Source organism: Lissotriton helveticus, chromosome 8, assembly GCF_964261635.1.
Source record: "Lissotriton helveticus chromosome 8, aLisHel1.1, whole genome shotgun sequence".
Lineage (NCBI taxonomy): Eukaryota > Metazoa > Chordata > Amphibia > Caudata > Salamandridae > Lissotriton > Lissotriton helveticus.
This window is the reverse complement of record NC_136069.1, coordinates 283,040,394-283,056,487: the sequence shown is the minus strand read 5'-3', so window position 1 is coordinate 283,056,487 and position 16,094 is coordinate 283,040,394. Positions and strand designations below refer to the sequence as shown.

The 16,094-nt window shown below is 46.1% G+C and overlaps 1 protein-coding gene across 1 annotated transcript in view; it reads right to left on the bottom strand.

Moving 5' to 3' along the window:
- ATM (ATM serine/threonine kinase) overlaps positions 1-16,094 on the bottom strand; it is a 1,424,234-nt gene that overhangs the window by 1,196,892 nt on the left and 211,248 nt on the right. The window contains exons 12-13 of the mRNA XM_078657051.1: positions 9,866-9,958; positions 7,248-7,473 (exon numbers count right to left, since the gene is read on the bottom strand). Of these exons, the coding sequence (XP_078513177.1) occupies positions 7,248-7,473; positions 9,866-9,958 (319 nt within the window). The remainder of the gene's footprint in view (positions 1-7,247; positions 7,474-9,865; positions 9,959-16,094) is intronic.

Genomic DNA, 16,094 nt, shown 5'->3' with positions numbered 1-16,094 from the left:
CATCATACACTTAAGGCGTTCCTCGAATAGCACAATGGATTCAGTTTTTAGTAGACAGATGCCCAAGTACAGAAATACACGGACTCAAAAAAGTTGCAGTGTAGCCACCACAACAACCAGCACTTTTGTAAGAACACAAGGTGGAGTCATCAATCCAAATGGAAAGACCATGAGCTGTCAGTGCTGGGATTCCGCAGTGATCCTCCAGGAATTTCTGTGTGTGGGGAGGATAGAAAGACTAACATAAGCATGCGTTTGTTCCAGGGACTCCGACAAGCCTCTGTGTTCTGGGTCAGTAAGTTATTACCCAGGGACAAGTTACTGAACTGTTGGTGGGGGTAGAAATGCATCCTGCAGTCAAAGCGGTCAATCACAAGCACCCACCACAAGGCTGGAGCTGCTTCAGGGGAAATCCAAATGCTGTCCAAATGCTGCCCAATAGGACTCCCCTGTGTTGGGCCCACACAAAATGGAGGCTTGACTGAAGAAATACCCCTGAATTTGCAGTTCTGTTAATGATACTGGGGAGCGCAGGCAGACAGTCCCAAGAACTAAGCCATAGACAACCTGGTTTGAATTGTTCAAGTGCTGATTCACCCTTCCCACCAAAGAGGCAACCTCCATCAGGTGGTCCATTGGGGTGTGGGGGCGAAGCCCCCCCACCTGCAGCCGCCCGCAACTCCCTCGCGTTTCTGAACTTAAGTAAACTGAATCAGTTTACTTAAGTTCAAAAACGCCAAGGCGGGAGAACTGACAATCATGTCAGTCATCATTACGTCAGACAGCCCACCCCCTTGAGAGTCTGAAGGGGGTGGGCGGTATGGCGTCATGTTGATTGACTGGATTGTCACCAGAGCAACAGGCAGCAACACAAGTGCGCATTAGTGGGGACGGAGGGTGAATTTTTTACCCGTGCCCACGCATGCGCACTTGTGTTTGCACTTTTTTGCGCATGCCCATTAGGAGCCCTTCGGTCTCCTGATGGGCGTGCTGCAAGCGAAGAGTAACCTGTGTCCCAAGCCAATCCTGGTGCTGCGCTGAGAGGGGCTGCCGGTCCAGTGCCATTCCATGAAGGCACCAATGGGAGCAGAGGTGGCGCAGACCCGGACCGGCGCTGAGGTAAGTTTTGTTTTATATTTAATCCCCCCCCCCCACGGGCGACATCCATCCCCCGGCGAGCCACGACTGGGCAGTAAGGTATGTTTTTTTATTTATTTTTGTATTCCCCCCCGCGACCCTCACCCCCTCACCCCCTCCCACGAGCATTTGGGCCGCTGATAGTCTCTCCCTGAGTTTCCGACTGCTGGCGCTCCATTTCCACAGCGCTCAGTCCTGTGTTTGGCATACAAATACTGTTTCCAAACCTAGATCCACCAGAATCTGTGGGTTTCAAATTTTGCCTGAAATTCAGTAATGTGACATTTCTTTACCGGAGATACACACAATGGCATAAGAAATAGGAGGACCGTTTATTATTTGTATGGGCGGCACAGATTTCCTCATGAATGCCTTCTTTAACAGTCTCGATAAACCAGCCCAGCCCCTTTGCCGTATGACACTTGTTTGTGTACAAAGTAGGTGGCTGCAGGGAGGGGGCCTTTTTCCCCTTAGGGCCTTTGTGCAGTGCAACTTCAGGGCAGCAAGTAAGGCGCAATGATATTATGGTAGGATCGTGGCACAGGGATGTTCTTTAGAGAGGTTTGAGGATATAGTTAAAAGTCATCATAAATGTTAGCTAGGGTTTCCTTGTCACAACTCAGTATAGATCGTTTAATCGTTTTCCTATTATTACTGAGGGTTATGCAGAAAATATCCATGTTAGCACACTCTGTAAAGACATTATTTTACTTCATCAAAAATAAGTGTTGCGGCCCCGAAACCCGAGCTCACTCACATGCAGTTTTTTCAGTCAGAAGCGTCTTTTTTCAGCTCTGGTAGGGTGCCTGAAAATGTCTAGTAAGTGACTTTCTGTGGCTGGCGCGGCCATTCGTTTTGAGCACACACCCGCTCTCCTTCCTTTTCAAGCAATAAACCTAATGGCCTTTGTGACCAGGTGCGTGGGTGGATTAGTGCACTTGTTGACAGTGGCCTTAGCTTGCTGAGCTCACTCACTTCCTTTGAGGTTTGTGCCTTGGTGCTCGATTGCCTGCATTGAATGCATTGATTTTGAGAAGACCAAAGAAACTGCAATATGGAAAGAAGTTCTTAGAATGAACTTAGACCTTTCAGAATCATGTCAGTGTTCCTATCTGTATCCATTCACAACTCACAATTCACAACGCATGTGCGCTTCGCGAGAAAGATGTTTAAGTGTGAGTGCAAAGTGTGGGAGTGCAAAGCTCTCGGTGCATTAATTTCTTTTGAAGTTATAGTGCCAATTTTTGACAGTTGCATTCCAGACCTCAGTTATGCATCTCTGCATGAAAGGGCTCTGGCAGCTTGCAGGTTCTTTGAATTAAAGTCAATTATTTGGATAGCTGACTGATAAACAATTTGTGGGTGATATTGTAACATACAACGGTTTGTTTGGAGCTTGTAGTCAAAGTACAATAAACAGGAAGAAACTAAATGAGTCTGTGGAATAGGTAACAATAAGGTAGCTAAGTGACTGTGTTTTTGCTGCAGAGAACTGTGTGCACTGCGAAGCTTGGAATGCCAGTAGACTGTGCTCAACCTTGTAATATTTCTGAGGCAACTGCCTTCCATGGAGTAGAATAATAGCCTATTCTGATTCGCCAGGACCCAAGTTATTTAGTTTACTAGCCATATGATTTTCATTATGTTCAAACTCGCCATAGCCTTCCCGGACGGCTACAAGATCACCCGCAGGGATCGTGCCAACGGAATCGGAGAAGGAATAGCCATCATCAACAAGTCCACCCTCAAGGTCGCCACCCATGCAGACGACACCCTCAACACCTCCTAACACCTGCACTTCCGGATCCACACCAACCCCAACACCACCCTCAGAGGAACACTCGTCTACAGACCCCCCGGACCCCAGGCTCAGTTCAGCGACTCCATCGCCGACCTCGCCAGCACTCACGCACTTGCCTCCACGGACTACATCCTCCTCGGGGACCTGAACTTCCACCTCGAGAACAACAACGACACCAACTCCGCAACCCTGATCGACAACCTCGCCAACCTCGGCCTCAGACAACTCACCGCACCCACCCACGCCGGCCACACGCTGGACCCCATCTTCTCCACAAGCACCCACGTCGCCTTCAACCACACCACCAAACTCCACTGGAACGACCACCGCTGCATCCATTTCACCTTCATAAAACAAACCACGCACCACCGCACCCAACAGCTGCCTCGCCGCTGCTGCAGCAAAGTCACCGAAGACCAGCTGATCACCACCTTTGCCCAGAACCCACCCACCGACCCCACCAACCCATAGGCCGCAGCCTGCAACCTCAGACAGTGGATCGACGACTGCGCCAACACCCTCGCCTGCTAAAGAAACCCTCCAACAACCACGCCAGCGAGAGAGCTACCTGGTTCACCAACGAGCTCCAAACATGCATGCCGGAAACTGGAGAAGAAATGGCTCCACAAACAAACACCGGACAGCCACGTAGCCCACAAAGACGCCACCTGCAGACATCACCACCTCATTAGAATAGCCAGGAGATCCTCCTTCAAAGACCGCCTAGATAACAACGCACATGACAGCAAAGAGCTCTTCAGCATCGTAAAGGAACTCTCCAACCCCAGCACCAACGCCAACGGCATTCCGCCCTCACAAGAACTGTGCGACTCACTGGCCACCTTCTTCCACCGCAAGATCGCTGACATCCACGACAGCTTCAACACCACGACCGCCCCAACTACACCAGACTCCACCTCCCCTGCGAACACCACCAGCACCAACTGCCTGACCTCCTGGTCCAACGTCAACGACGCCGAGACACGCAAGGTCATGAATTCCATCCACTCAGGATCTTCGTCAGACCTGTGCACACACCACGTATTTAACAAAGCAGACTCAGCCATCGCACCCCAACTACGGAAGGTCATCAACATCTCCTTCGAAACCGCGACATTCCCGGAAAGCTGGAAGCACGCCGACATCTACGCCCTCCTAAAGAAACCCAAGGCAGACCCCAAGGACCTCAAGAACTTCTGGCCCATCTCCCTGCTCCCATTCCTGGCGAAGGTCATCGAGAAAATAGTCAACATATAATTGGCTCGCCACCTCGAAGACAACAACATCTTGGACCCGTCCCAGTCCGGATTCAGACGAAACTACAGCACCGAGACAGCCCTCATCGCCGCCACAGACGACATCAGGCGCCAACTAGACAATGGCAAAACATCAGCCTTCATCCTCCTGGACCTGTCAGCCGCCTTTAACACGTTCTGCCATTGCCCCCTAAAGACACGCTTCCAAGAAGCCGGAATCAAAGAGAAGGCCCTCAACTGGACCATGTACTTCCTCTCCGGCAGAACCCAGAGCGTCCGCCTCCCACCCTTCCGATCCAAAGCCACCAACATTATCTGCGGCGTCCCCCACGGCTCATCCCTCAGCCCAACGCTGTTCAACGTCTAAATGGCCCCCCTCGCACAAGTAGCCCGCCACCACGACCTCAACATCATCTCCTACGCCAACGACACCCAGCTCATCCTCTCCCTCACCAAGGACCCACACACAGCCAAAACCACTCTCCATGAGGGAATGAAGGCTGTCGCCAACTGGATGAGAAGCAGCCGTCTGAAACTGAACTCGGACAAGACGGAGGTCCTCATCATCGGACCCACCCCCTGAGCCTGGGAAGACTCCTGGTGGCCAACCACACTGGGACCAGCACCGGCACCCACCGGCCATGTACGCAACCTAGGATTCATCCTCGACTCCTCCCTCTCCATGTCCAAACAGGTCAATGCCGTCTCCTCCTCCTGCTACAACACCCTCCGCATGCTGCGCAGGATCTACAAGTGAATCCCGACCGAAACAAGAAGAACGGTGACACAGGCCCTCGTCAGCAGCAGACTGGACTACGGCAACACACTCTACGCAGGAATCTCAGCCAAAAACCTACGATGACTACAACGCATCCAAAACGCCTCCGCCCGACTGATCCTCAACATCCCCCGCCACACCACCCCCACCTGAGAGACCTACACTGGCTCCTCGTCAACAAGAGGATCACCTTCAAGCTCCTCACCCACGCACACAAAGCACTCCACAACACCGGACCAACCTACCTGAACAGCAGACTCAGCTTCTAGACTCCCACCCGCCAGCTCCGCTCCTCCAGCCTCGCCCTCACCGCTGTCCCCCACATCCAACATACTACTTCCGGCGGCAGATTCTTCTCCTACCTTACCGCCAAGACCTGGAACACCCTCCCTGCCCACCTACGGCAGACCCAAGACCTCACCGCCTTCAGAAGACTCCTCAAGACCTGGCTCTTCGAGCAGTAGCGGCACCCCCCTCCCCTCAGCGCCCTGAGACCCTCACGGGTGAGTAGCGCGATTTACAAGTATTCTGATTGATTGATTGATTGGTTAAGTGTAAACCTCTGTTTGCAAATATATAAGTGTGACTGAATGTGCTCGTGTTTGTATGTGTTTGATCACTGGTAATTAGACTCACCTTTGGAGCCTATTTGTAAAATTTTGGAGTAGAGACATTTTATTATCTTTATTGATAAACGTTGTATTGTGTGATCAGCAGTACTCTCTGAGCCATGAGTATCTAAGAATGATGTAATCTATCTGATGTCTGATCCTGGAATGACTTTGTAACAGAGCGGTAATAGATAGGCCAGAGTAAGTTTGCACACCCTGTTTTTCTTTACTGCCTGTATGTTGAAACTGGCTTTTTGTGGAAATTACGTTACAAACTTCACTGTTTTGCCTCCATTTTGTGACGATTTTCTGGGGGAGTTTCAAGACCCCTTAGTCAAGGTAAAGCTTGCTTGGCACAGCTAGAAGGTGTCCCTTCAGAATTTCTGCTTTTTTAACAAATGTATGTGTAAATTGTGTTGTAAATGCCCTATTTTGTCATGTTTGTTTTCCAATATTATCAGTACGGAACCACCCTCACCCCCAAACATTATACAAGGACTTTAGATTCGCTCACTTCACTAGTTTACTTGCTCCATTTGAAGAAGGAATTTACGCCCCACTACTTTAAAAGTTCACTAGCCGCCACTGACAGTGTGATCATATGGTTGGCCCAAAGACCTGGTAAAACCCATCCAGGCATGACGGCGAATGGCCAAAGAATAGCCCATAGATGCGATTGGCCACTTTTTGCCCATCACACAACTCCTCTCCAACATGGTCACAAAGATGGCCAGAGAGGCTCAAATGACAGTTTGCACCCTTTTCCAGCTAGCAAAGGAGTAAAGGCCAGAAGGTAAGCTGTGTTTGTGGAACAAAGGCTAAGGTTCACCACAAAAATGACTTTCTTCCCCTTTGTCTGAATATATGGACACACTCCACAACTGTGAAGCATTGATACATTTTAAGAGCAACTGTACTAATAAACACACAAAGATACATTTATTACTTAGTGCAAAGGTTAAATTCAAGTTTATTACAATAGTACTGCATCATTGGAATGAGGAAAACAGTGTTTACTGTCTCACATATACTGCTTTACAATTATATCTACACTCACTAGGCCTCTTTAATGTGGTTTCACTTTACTGCAGAAATGTAACGTATTTTAAAAAACAAATACATATTGGGAAAAATGCCATGGTATTAACATATTTGCGATGCACAGCGCATCTTTCAATTTTACTGGGCCCCTGATAAGTAACCTCTGGTCCTCTACCAAAATAAAACATATTAAAAATGGTGGTTTGCAGAAGAGGTCAGAGACAACAACTGATAAAGTCAAAAGTATCAAAAATCATAAATACAAAAGCCCAACGCTTCTGGCCTGAAAAGATTCACTTTCTGGAAAAACCGACTCAAATAACTATGGGAAGCCAAGCAAAACACATGGGAGAGAGTGTATTTTTGCACATGAGAAGTACGCATTTATGTAAATTGGAGTAACAGCTTTTGTTGTCGTTTCTGGCCCCACACTTGCACCTAAGCTCCTGACACTGGAATATAGGGTAGAAATGGACAGGTAAATGTGATAAAGCTCAACTTCAGGCTCAAAGACTAATACCCATTTCAGTTGAAATTTAATGCAAGAAGGTTTGATGATACGCACCTTTAAAAAAAGGAAAAAAAGCTACATTTTAAAGCATTGGTAAATTTGCCTTTCTTACCTCTGAAGAGTAGCTATTAAGGAGGCCTTCAGAAAGTGCCAGTAGATGATGTTCAAGCTTCTCCCTCAGAGGCTGGCAAACTACAAAGACTGGAGCTGCATTATTTCTGGTTGAATTGTTCACCGCTATACTGGTACACATGGTCATCTCATCAAATGCAGTTTGGAGATAAAGATCCTCAATCTCAAAAAAAGCTCCATCTTTTTTGTCAATTTTGTGATGAGCACTTCAAGAAAGATAATAAGCCAACAAAATGTTCATACTAGCAGTAGGTACGTCAGACAATCCTAATAATTGATAATGTGTTAGGTTTATATAAACACTGCTGTGGTATCAAAACTATATCAACATTTTATACCAAATATATCCAAAAGCTCTGAATCAAGACTCTTACAAGCCTTATATATTATATTACCCTTAAACAGCAAGCTTTCCCTCCCAACACCTTTTATGTGTTTGATGTACCCTCTAAGTGGCAAGGATATGCCCAAACATGAGTCCGGTGCTCACTGTGCCACTGGAACCAAGCTACACCTGCCTGAAGAACCCCAATCAGGGCGAAACCAGTCTTGGGTTACATGTCTTTTGTTTCAGGGAGGATCTGGCAGTTCAGGTGGATTGTTCCTAATTGAGTAGGGTCCACACTGATTTACATATGGCCGGGTCCAAACTGAAGTGGCATGGTGCACAAAAAACATGGGTTGGAATAGTACCCACAGCGATTGCCAGTGGTTTGACTTATTGTAAGCATTCCTCCCATCACCTTTTGTGTATCTGAAGAGGAGTGTGACATCCTTAACCCTAATCCTCTAACATGGTTACACTAGATGAAACCAAGTTAGCCTCCAATGCCCACCCCTTCCCACTGCAACTACATGTAGGAGAACTGACTAAATTCATCACTCGGAAACCACAGTGTACTATAAAATCTTTCATCCTGCACCACAGCCATTACACAAACTAAGATTAGATTTAATTTCCAAACACCAACACTATCCGAGCCAATACAATAGCATTGACTGCACTCCAAATCAGGCCCCCATGCACACTAAATTGATGCAATTACACAGAGAAACAAACACACTTTAAGAATAATAGCACCAAAAGAAAGCCCAGGCTTCACACATGCTACAGGGCACCCATTAGATCCACCCTCTAAGGACATGTATGCATGTGCAAAGAAATTTTAAAAATAGTATGGACCAATTCTGCATTTTTTCACTCAAACATCATGATCTCATGAGACATGCACATTTTAACTGAATGAGCTAGAGCACTTGACTTTACCAAAATAAAATAAGGCTGACTAGACTAACTAAGAGAGAAGAAATATATTAGGCAATCAATAGCATCACTCTCACTAAGTCGCCTGGCACAAACTTCTACATTGCTCACTCATTCGAAAAAAAGCTGATTCTAGACTTCTCAACCTCCTATGCAATAAATGGAGTGCAGAGATCCTAACTGACAGCTATGCGCCAAACTACAACTTCCAAAATTCAAACCAGCACTGTCGCAATGTAGATACTGGACATCCTCAAGGCTCCAAAAATTGAGTATCTTGACTGATAATAAATGCTGGTTTTGTACAGGAGGCATAAAACACATGCTATTCTGTTGTAAATTTGTTTCACCAGTGTGGGGAGAGATGTTTTCTTAGATTGAAAAGGTTTTCCAGATACAACTAACACTACATTTTGTCACTGCCACCTGTTGCTCTAAACTGATGATCCCATTCCCTGACTAACTGAAATGGGTATTCTCCTTATTGACCGTATGATGCTAATTGTAATGAAAGTGGTTTAGTCTCAGCGGAAACATCCCAGAAATTTGCCAACTCATACCATTGAGTACCTGGTTACTATTTACAAATAGTGAAGACAATACCTCCTTAAATATTTCTAAATCTACCTGCATGGGTAGACCATTATTGAACAAACTTGATATGAACCTTCAGAAGACCGAACCACTGTAAAGGCTTTCTGTCTAATCTTTAGGAGGATTGGAGTATGTAACTGTACCACAATGGTCCTTTTAGTTCCAAGTACCGGCATATGCTTATGACTCACATTTTGAGTTACATATTAATAGTTTCTATTTGCTTTCTTTTCTTGTTGTTGTAAGTAGCTGGCACGATCACGTTACATATTGTGTGATTCACAACCGTCTCTTTCGTTACTATAAGCCTAGGGATGGCACTCTACACTGATCTGAATCGAAGAACCACGTTTTTTATAGGTACTAATGTCATTTAAAGTCTTTTTAAATCTACAACTGAATCAGTCAATGAGTGACAACTATTTACAAATCTAACCACAGTGTACAGATTATATACAATGAAATGCCTAGTTAAAGAGCATACCCCCAATTTCAAACCTGCAAAATATTTATTAAAATGTATATAAACACACTAAAATCAAGTATGAACTAGATAGGCATTTGAAACACTAACGTTAGCTATGCCATACATAGGCCTGTAAACTAACCACTCGCAATTGTTCAATAATTTCCACTGGTTTAAAGCTAATATGCTTGTGAGCTAAATTCCAGCTTTTGCAGGTCAATTATTTTTTCCAATTTATTTTAAGAAGACAATGCTTAAGAATAAGAATAGTTACCACTTTGTCCTTTGGAAAAAATTGATTGCTGTGCTGCAGTCTTTCATTGTGAGACTAACAAGAATTTTCTGCAGGTCCAGAGGTGGGAAATCCCTTTAAGGAAAAGTACATGAATAAAATTAACATGTGGTAAACTGCTCAATAACAAATAAGGTTATACACTTCTCTAACTGCTGTATGTTCAATGCCTAATATATGGCTGGTTGTCTGTATACCAACTACATGGTGAGCCCTTTTTCTATACTGATTTGTACTGGACTCTTACTGGGATTCATGTTTCAGACACCACCCTTTGACAACCTGCTCCTAAACAGAATAAGGAATATGCTACTTACCAGAATGCATCTGTTCTTGGCATGTAGGGCTGCTGACATTCATATCTTGTGCATATCTTGTGCATAGATCGCCGCCTAGTGTTGGGTCCGGATGATTGCACCTTGTTGTCCTGGAAGAGTCTTCGAAGTATCACGAGATAGGTGACTCCTCCCCTGGACTACAGTGCGCATGGGCATCTTCTCCATCCTCAGATTGTTTTTCGCCATTGTGGCAAAGATGGAGTATAGAAAAGTAAGAGATGGCCTTGTAAATGTATGTAGAAAAGTACTGCAGCTGTGATAGGCACCGGGGAGGAGGGTGGACAATATGAATGTCAGCCGCCCTACATGCCAAGAACAGATGCATACTGGTAAGTAGCATATTCCGTTCGAGGCATGTGGGCTGCTGAATTCATATCTTGTGCATAGACTGTGTAGCAGTATCTCCTCTAGTGGTGGTCACCTGAACCAGCTGCAGCAGTTTGAATAAGAGTTTTAAGGACAGCCTGGCCTACAGCAGCTTGCTGCTTTGCTTGCACGTCTACACAGTAGTGTTTGGTGAAAGTGTGTATTGTAGACCATGTAGCTGCCTTACATATGTCTTCAAGTGGAATGTTTCCTAGGAATGCCATGGATGCCCCCATTTAACGCGTTGAGTGTGCTTTTGGGGGAATTGTTAGAGTGCGTTTAGCTTTTTGATAGCATATTTGAATGCATTTAACTATCCATCTGGCTATTCCTGCTTTTGAAATGGGATTTCCGTTATGTGGAGGAGATAAAGCAACAAATAGTTGCTTTGTTTTTCTGAAGGATTTGGTTCTGTGAACGTAATATAGCAGAGCCCTTTTTACATCTAGTGTGTGTAGGGCTCTCTCAGCCACTGACTGCGGGTTTTAGAAGAAAACGGGCAATTCTAGTGACTGATTGATATGGAAAGTGGATATAACTTTTGGCATAAACTTAGGGTTAGTACGAAGCACTACCTTATTGTTGTGTATTTGCATGAAAGGTTCTTGAATGGTTAATACCTGTAGCTCACACACTCTCCTGAGAGAGGTAATGGCAATTAGAAATGCCACCTTCCATGTTAAGAATTGTAATTCACACGAATGGAGTGGTTCGAAAGGTGGCCCCATGAGACTGGTAAGTACAACATTTGAGTACCAGACTGGCGAAGGTGGATGTTTTGGAGGGATGATTCTTTTTAGACCTTCCATAAAAACTTTGATAGGTGGTATCCTGAACAGAGACACGTGTTGTCTGTTCTGGAGATATGCTGCTATAGCAGCAAGGTGTAGCCTTATGGAAGAGTATGCGAGATTGCATCTTTGAAGATGTAGTAAGTAACAGATTATGTTTTGGATATAGGCATCTAATGGATTGATTTAGTTGTTATTGCAATAAATTACAAATCTTTTCCATTTAGCTGCGTAGCAGGCTCTAGTAGTTGGGCGTCTTGCTTCCTTGATAATGTTCATGCAGTCTGGAGGCAAGTTAAGATATCCGAATTCTAAGACCTCAGGAGCCAGATCGCTAGGTTCATCTTATTGGGATCTGGGTGCCTGATTTCGCCATGGTTCTGAGTTAGTAGCTGTGGCGATAGGCGCAGTCTTTGATGGGGAACTACTGGGAGTTCTAGGAGTGTTGTGTACCATGGTTGTCTTGCCCATGTGGGAGCAACCAGGATCATTGTGAGAGATTGTTGCCTTAGTTTGCGTGCCACTAATGGAGTCAGTGGCGTTGGCGGAAAAGCGTACGCAAATCTGCCTGACCAGTTCATCCATATCGCATTGCCTTGTGACAACGGGTGTGGGAACCGGGCGGCAAAGGACTGTCATTTTGAGTTTTCTTTTGTGGCGAACAGATCTATTTCTGGATGTCCCCACTTTTGGAAGAATGGTTGGAGGACTTGAGGGTGAATCTCCCATTCGTGTATCTGTTGGCTGTGTCTGCTTAGCAGACCTGCAATTTGATTGTCTTTCCCTGTTAGGTGTTCTGCTAGGAGAAAGATGTTTTTTGGGATTGCCCACCTGCATATGCTCTGTGCTAGGTGAGACAGCTGTGGGGAGTGTGTCCCTCCTTGTTTCTGGATGTAGTACATGGCTGTCATGTTGTCCGTCCGGATCAACACAGCCTTGTTGTTCAAGTATTTTTGGAAAGCTTTTATTGCTAGAAATATTGCTAGCAATTCTAAGTGGTTTATATGCAGTGTCTTTTGCTTGAGTGTCCAGAGCCCTTGGACTGTGTATTGAAGTAGGTGGGCTCCCCAACCTGTGAGTGATGCGTCCGCTGTTAATATTACTTGTGGAACTGGCTCATGGAACAGTCGCCCCTTGGAAAGGTTTTGTGGGTTCCACCACTGCAGAGAGTTGTAAGTGCGACTGTCGACCAACACTAGGTCTTTCAGTTGTCCTTGAGCTTGTTTCCACTGTTGCGCTAAGCATTCTTGTAATGGACGCATGTGAAGCCGGGTATGAGGGACAATGAATATGCAGGAGGCCATCATGCCTATAAGCTGCATGAACACTCGAGCTGGCAGGGAGTGTTGTGGTTGAAATCTTTGAATGAGCGTCTGCATGCTGGCAATTCTGGCTGGATTTGGATATGCCTTTGCCATCAGTGTATTTAATGTTGCTCCCAGAGATTGTTTTATGTGGGAGGGTTGCAGGTGTGATTTTGGGTAATTGATAGAGAATCCTAGACTGTTCAGTAACTGAATTGTCTGAGAGGTATGGTTTGCACACTGTGTGTATGATTTGGCTTTTATGAGCCAATCGTCCAGGTATGGAAACACATGTATGTGTTGCCTTCTGAGGTGTGCTGCTACTACTGCTAGGAATTTTGTAAAAACCCTTGGTGCTGTACTTACCCCGAAGGGGAGAACTTTGAATTGGTAGTGTTGACCTTCTATTGTGAACCTCAGATATTTTCTGTGAGCTGGTTGTATAGGTATGTGAAAGAATGCATCTTTTAGGTCTAATGCAGCAAGGAAGTCGCCTTGCTGGAGTAACGGAAGTACCTGTTGTAGAGTGACCACATGGAAATGCTCTGAGAGTATGTATTGGTTTAGAGGTCTTAGATCCAGTATTGGTCTGAGGGATTCGTCTTTTTTAGGGATTAGGAAGTAAAGAGAGTATACTCCTGTCCCCTGGTGTTGAAAAGGGACTGGTTCTATGGCTCCTTTTTCTAGCCTGGATGTGACCTCCTGTTGTAACAGCGTGATGTGCTCCTTGGACATTGGACGGTGTCTGGGTGGTATGTTGGGTGGAGTAGAAGTGAGTTCCAGGTAGTGACCATACTGGATAATTTGTCTCACCCACCTGTCTGTGGTAATGTTGTTCAAGACTGGTAGGAATTGTGTTAGTCTGCCTCCGACCGGTGTTAAGTGGTCTGGAGGGAGCGTGAACAAGTCACTGTTTGTTGGCGGCTGAGGCTCTGGTGTTGTTGCTGCCCCGTCCTCTGCCCTTGTTATTATTTCCTCTATAACCTCCTCTGTTGGAGCCTTTATTAAAAGTGCTCTGGGTGTTCCTTTCCAAAGTAGAGGACGTTTGGGAAGTGTTGCCTCTCCCTGAGCCCCTGAAGGAGGAGCGACGAAAGGAACTTCTGGATTGCTGAAACTGAAGTGCGCCCATAGACTTAGCAGTTTCTGTGTCTTTTTTCATTTTTTTCCAAGATTGTATCTACTGCAGGGCCAAACAAGAAATCTTGGTTAACTGGTTGGTTTAGGATGGTTGATTGCAATTCATTTTTGAAGCCGGAAATGAGGAGCCACGCATGCCGGCGTATTAAGACGCTTGTGTTGATGGACCCAGCTGCTGTGTCAGCTGAGTCAAGTGCACAGTTAATGGAAGCATTTGTGATAAATTTTCCTTCTTGTATGAGGTCATTAGCTTTAGCTAGGTTGTAATGTGCTCTATCATAGCGTGCTAATAGGGCTTGTGTGTTTGCAATTCTCCAGGAGTTTGCTGCCTGGGAGGCTACTCTTTTGCCTGAAGCTTCTAATATCTTGGACTGTTTGTCAGGAGGGCGGAGCATCTCCCGTTGTTTGTGAATTAGCTCGCTTTCGAGCGTTTGATACTACTAGTGAGTCCAGTGGCAATTGTGACCTAATATAAGTAGGGTCTGCAGGGGCAGATTTATATTTTTTCTCTATCCTAGGATTGAGGACACGCGCTCTGGCCGGATCTTTAAATATGTCAGGTGCGTGTTTTAGTACCCCTTTCAACATCTGAAGTGTACGTACACTTTTTTCCGATGTAGGAAAAGTGTCAAAAAGGAAGTCCTCTTCTATAGGATCGGTGTGCATGTCTACGCCGTGAAATTTAGCTGCCCTATCCACTAATTGGTTAAATACAATGGTGTCGTCTGTAGGCAACGGTTTTATAGGATATGTAGAGGTATCGGGGATGGGTTGTGGGTCATAGTTATCATAAGGATCATTTTGGTCCTCCCATGTGTCATCCTGTACATCCTGATCCACAGGTTCGGCAAACTCATCCTGAGGATCACCCCCTATGTTTTCAGTGTCATCATAACCTGAAGGTGTAGGAGAGTAAGGTACAAAAGGCATGTTAGGAAAGAAAGGAGGTGAAGTGAAAGGCCTTGAAGGAGACGTGCCAAAGTCTATTTTCTTTGTAGGAACAGGTGGAAAAGTATCAGTGTCTAGCGGTCTTTTCTTTCTCTTGTAAACTGTTACGTGTCCAGTTTCAGCATCGATATACAGTTTAGATTGTTCAGCGCTGACTGGATCAGGATGGAAAGGTTCTGCCTCAACTGTCCTCGGTTTTGTCGCCGAAGCTTTTGGTCTAGTCACTTCTTTGGGGTGAAGGGCCTTCAGCTGTGGAGCTGTTTTCGGCTCAGCCGCTGCTTTTGGCTCGGTGACCTTTTTAGGTTGGGCGACTTTGTTTAGTTCGACGTCCATTGTTGGCTGTTTTGCCTTTTTTGGTTCGACGACCTTTGGATCGACCTGTTTTTTCGGATCGACCAGTTTTTTCAGAGCGACCTTCCTCGGATCGACTGGTGTTTTCGGGTCGACCTTTTCCGTATCAACGTGTTTTTTCGGCTCGACAGTTTTTTTTAGGCTGGACGGTCTCTTTCGGGTCGACTGTCTTGGGCTCGACAACTGATTTAGGTTGTACCGCCTTTTCGGGAATAGTTTTACTGGTTCCCGGGATATCGGAAGGCTTGGCTTTTGTCTTCGGGGCCGAGCCGGAAGGCGGGGCCTCTGAAGGAGTTTGTCGATCTCGGCTAAGGCCTTTAGGCGATGCTTCGACCGGAGCCTTGTCTTGGGTTAGAAGCAGGGTTGGGGGCTTGGTACTCACAGTTTGCCCCGGTGGGATCTGGTCATCGGAGTCCGACTGGTCCTCCACGGTGACAATTTCTAGATCGCAGTCTGCCGCTTCTGGGAGGTCATGTTCGTCTTCGAAGATGTTCTCCGGTTCCGGTGCCTGCCGCTGCATTTCTTGTCTCGCGGCTCTTCGGTTCCGGATAGTTTTCTTCGACCGGAACTGAGCACAGGCTGTAGTTTTCCTCGTTGTGCTCGGGTGATAGGCACTTGTTGCATACTGTATGTTTATCAGTATGTGGGAACTTGGAGTGACATTGTGGGCACTTTTTAAAAGAGGTCCTTTCCATCGGCAGCAGGCCCACATGGCGTCGAAAAGGCCCAACGGCCTGCGTCGACGACCGGATCAACAGTGTGATCTCCATTTCTCGGCCAAGGAGCTGGGTCAGGGCAATGTGCCGCCCAGCGCAGTGATGTCAAGTCCCAGATACCGATAGCCGGGAAGTGTGGAAGCATGGCACCCTTGGGATGTACGTATCTGTGCCAACAGGCGCATGTAACCTCCATCTGTCTAAACTTGTGGCGAGCGCAAAGTGCTGAATCGTTCTGCCAGGTGTAAATGCTCATGTCC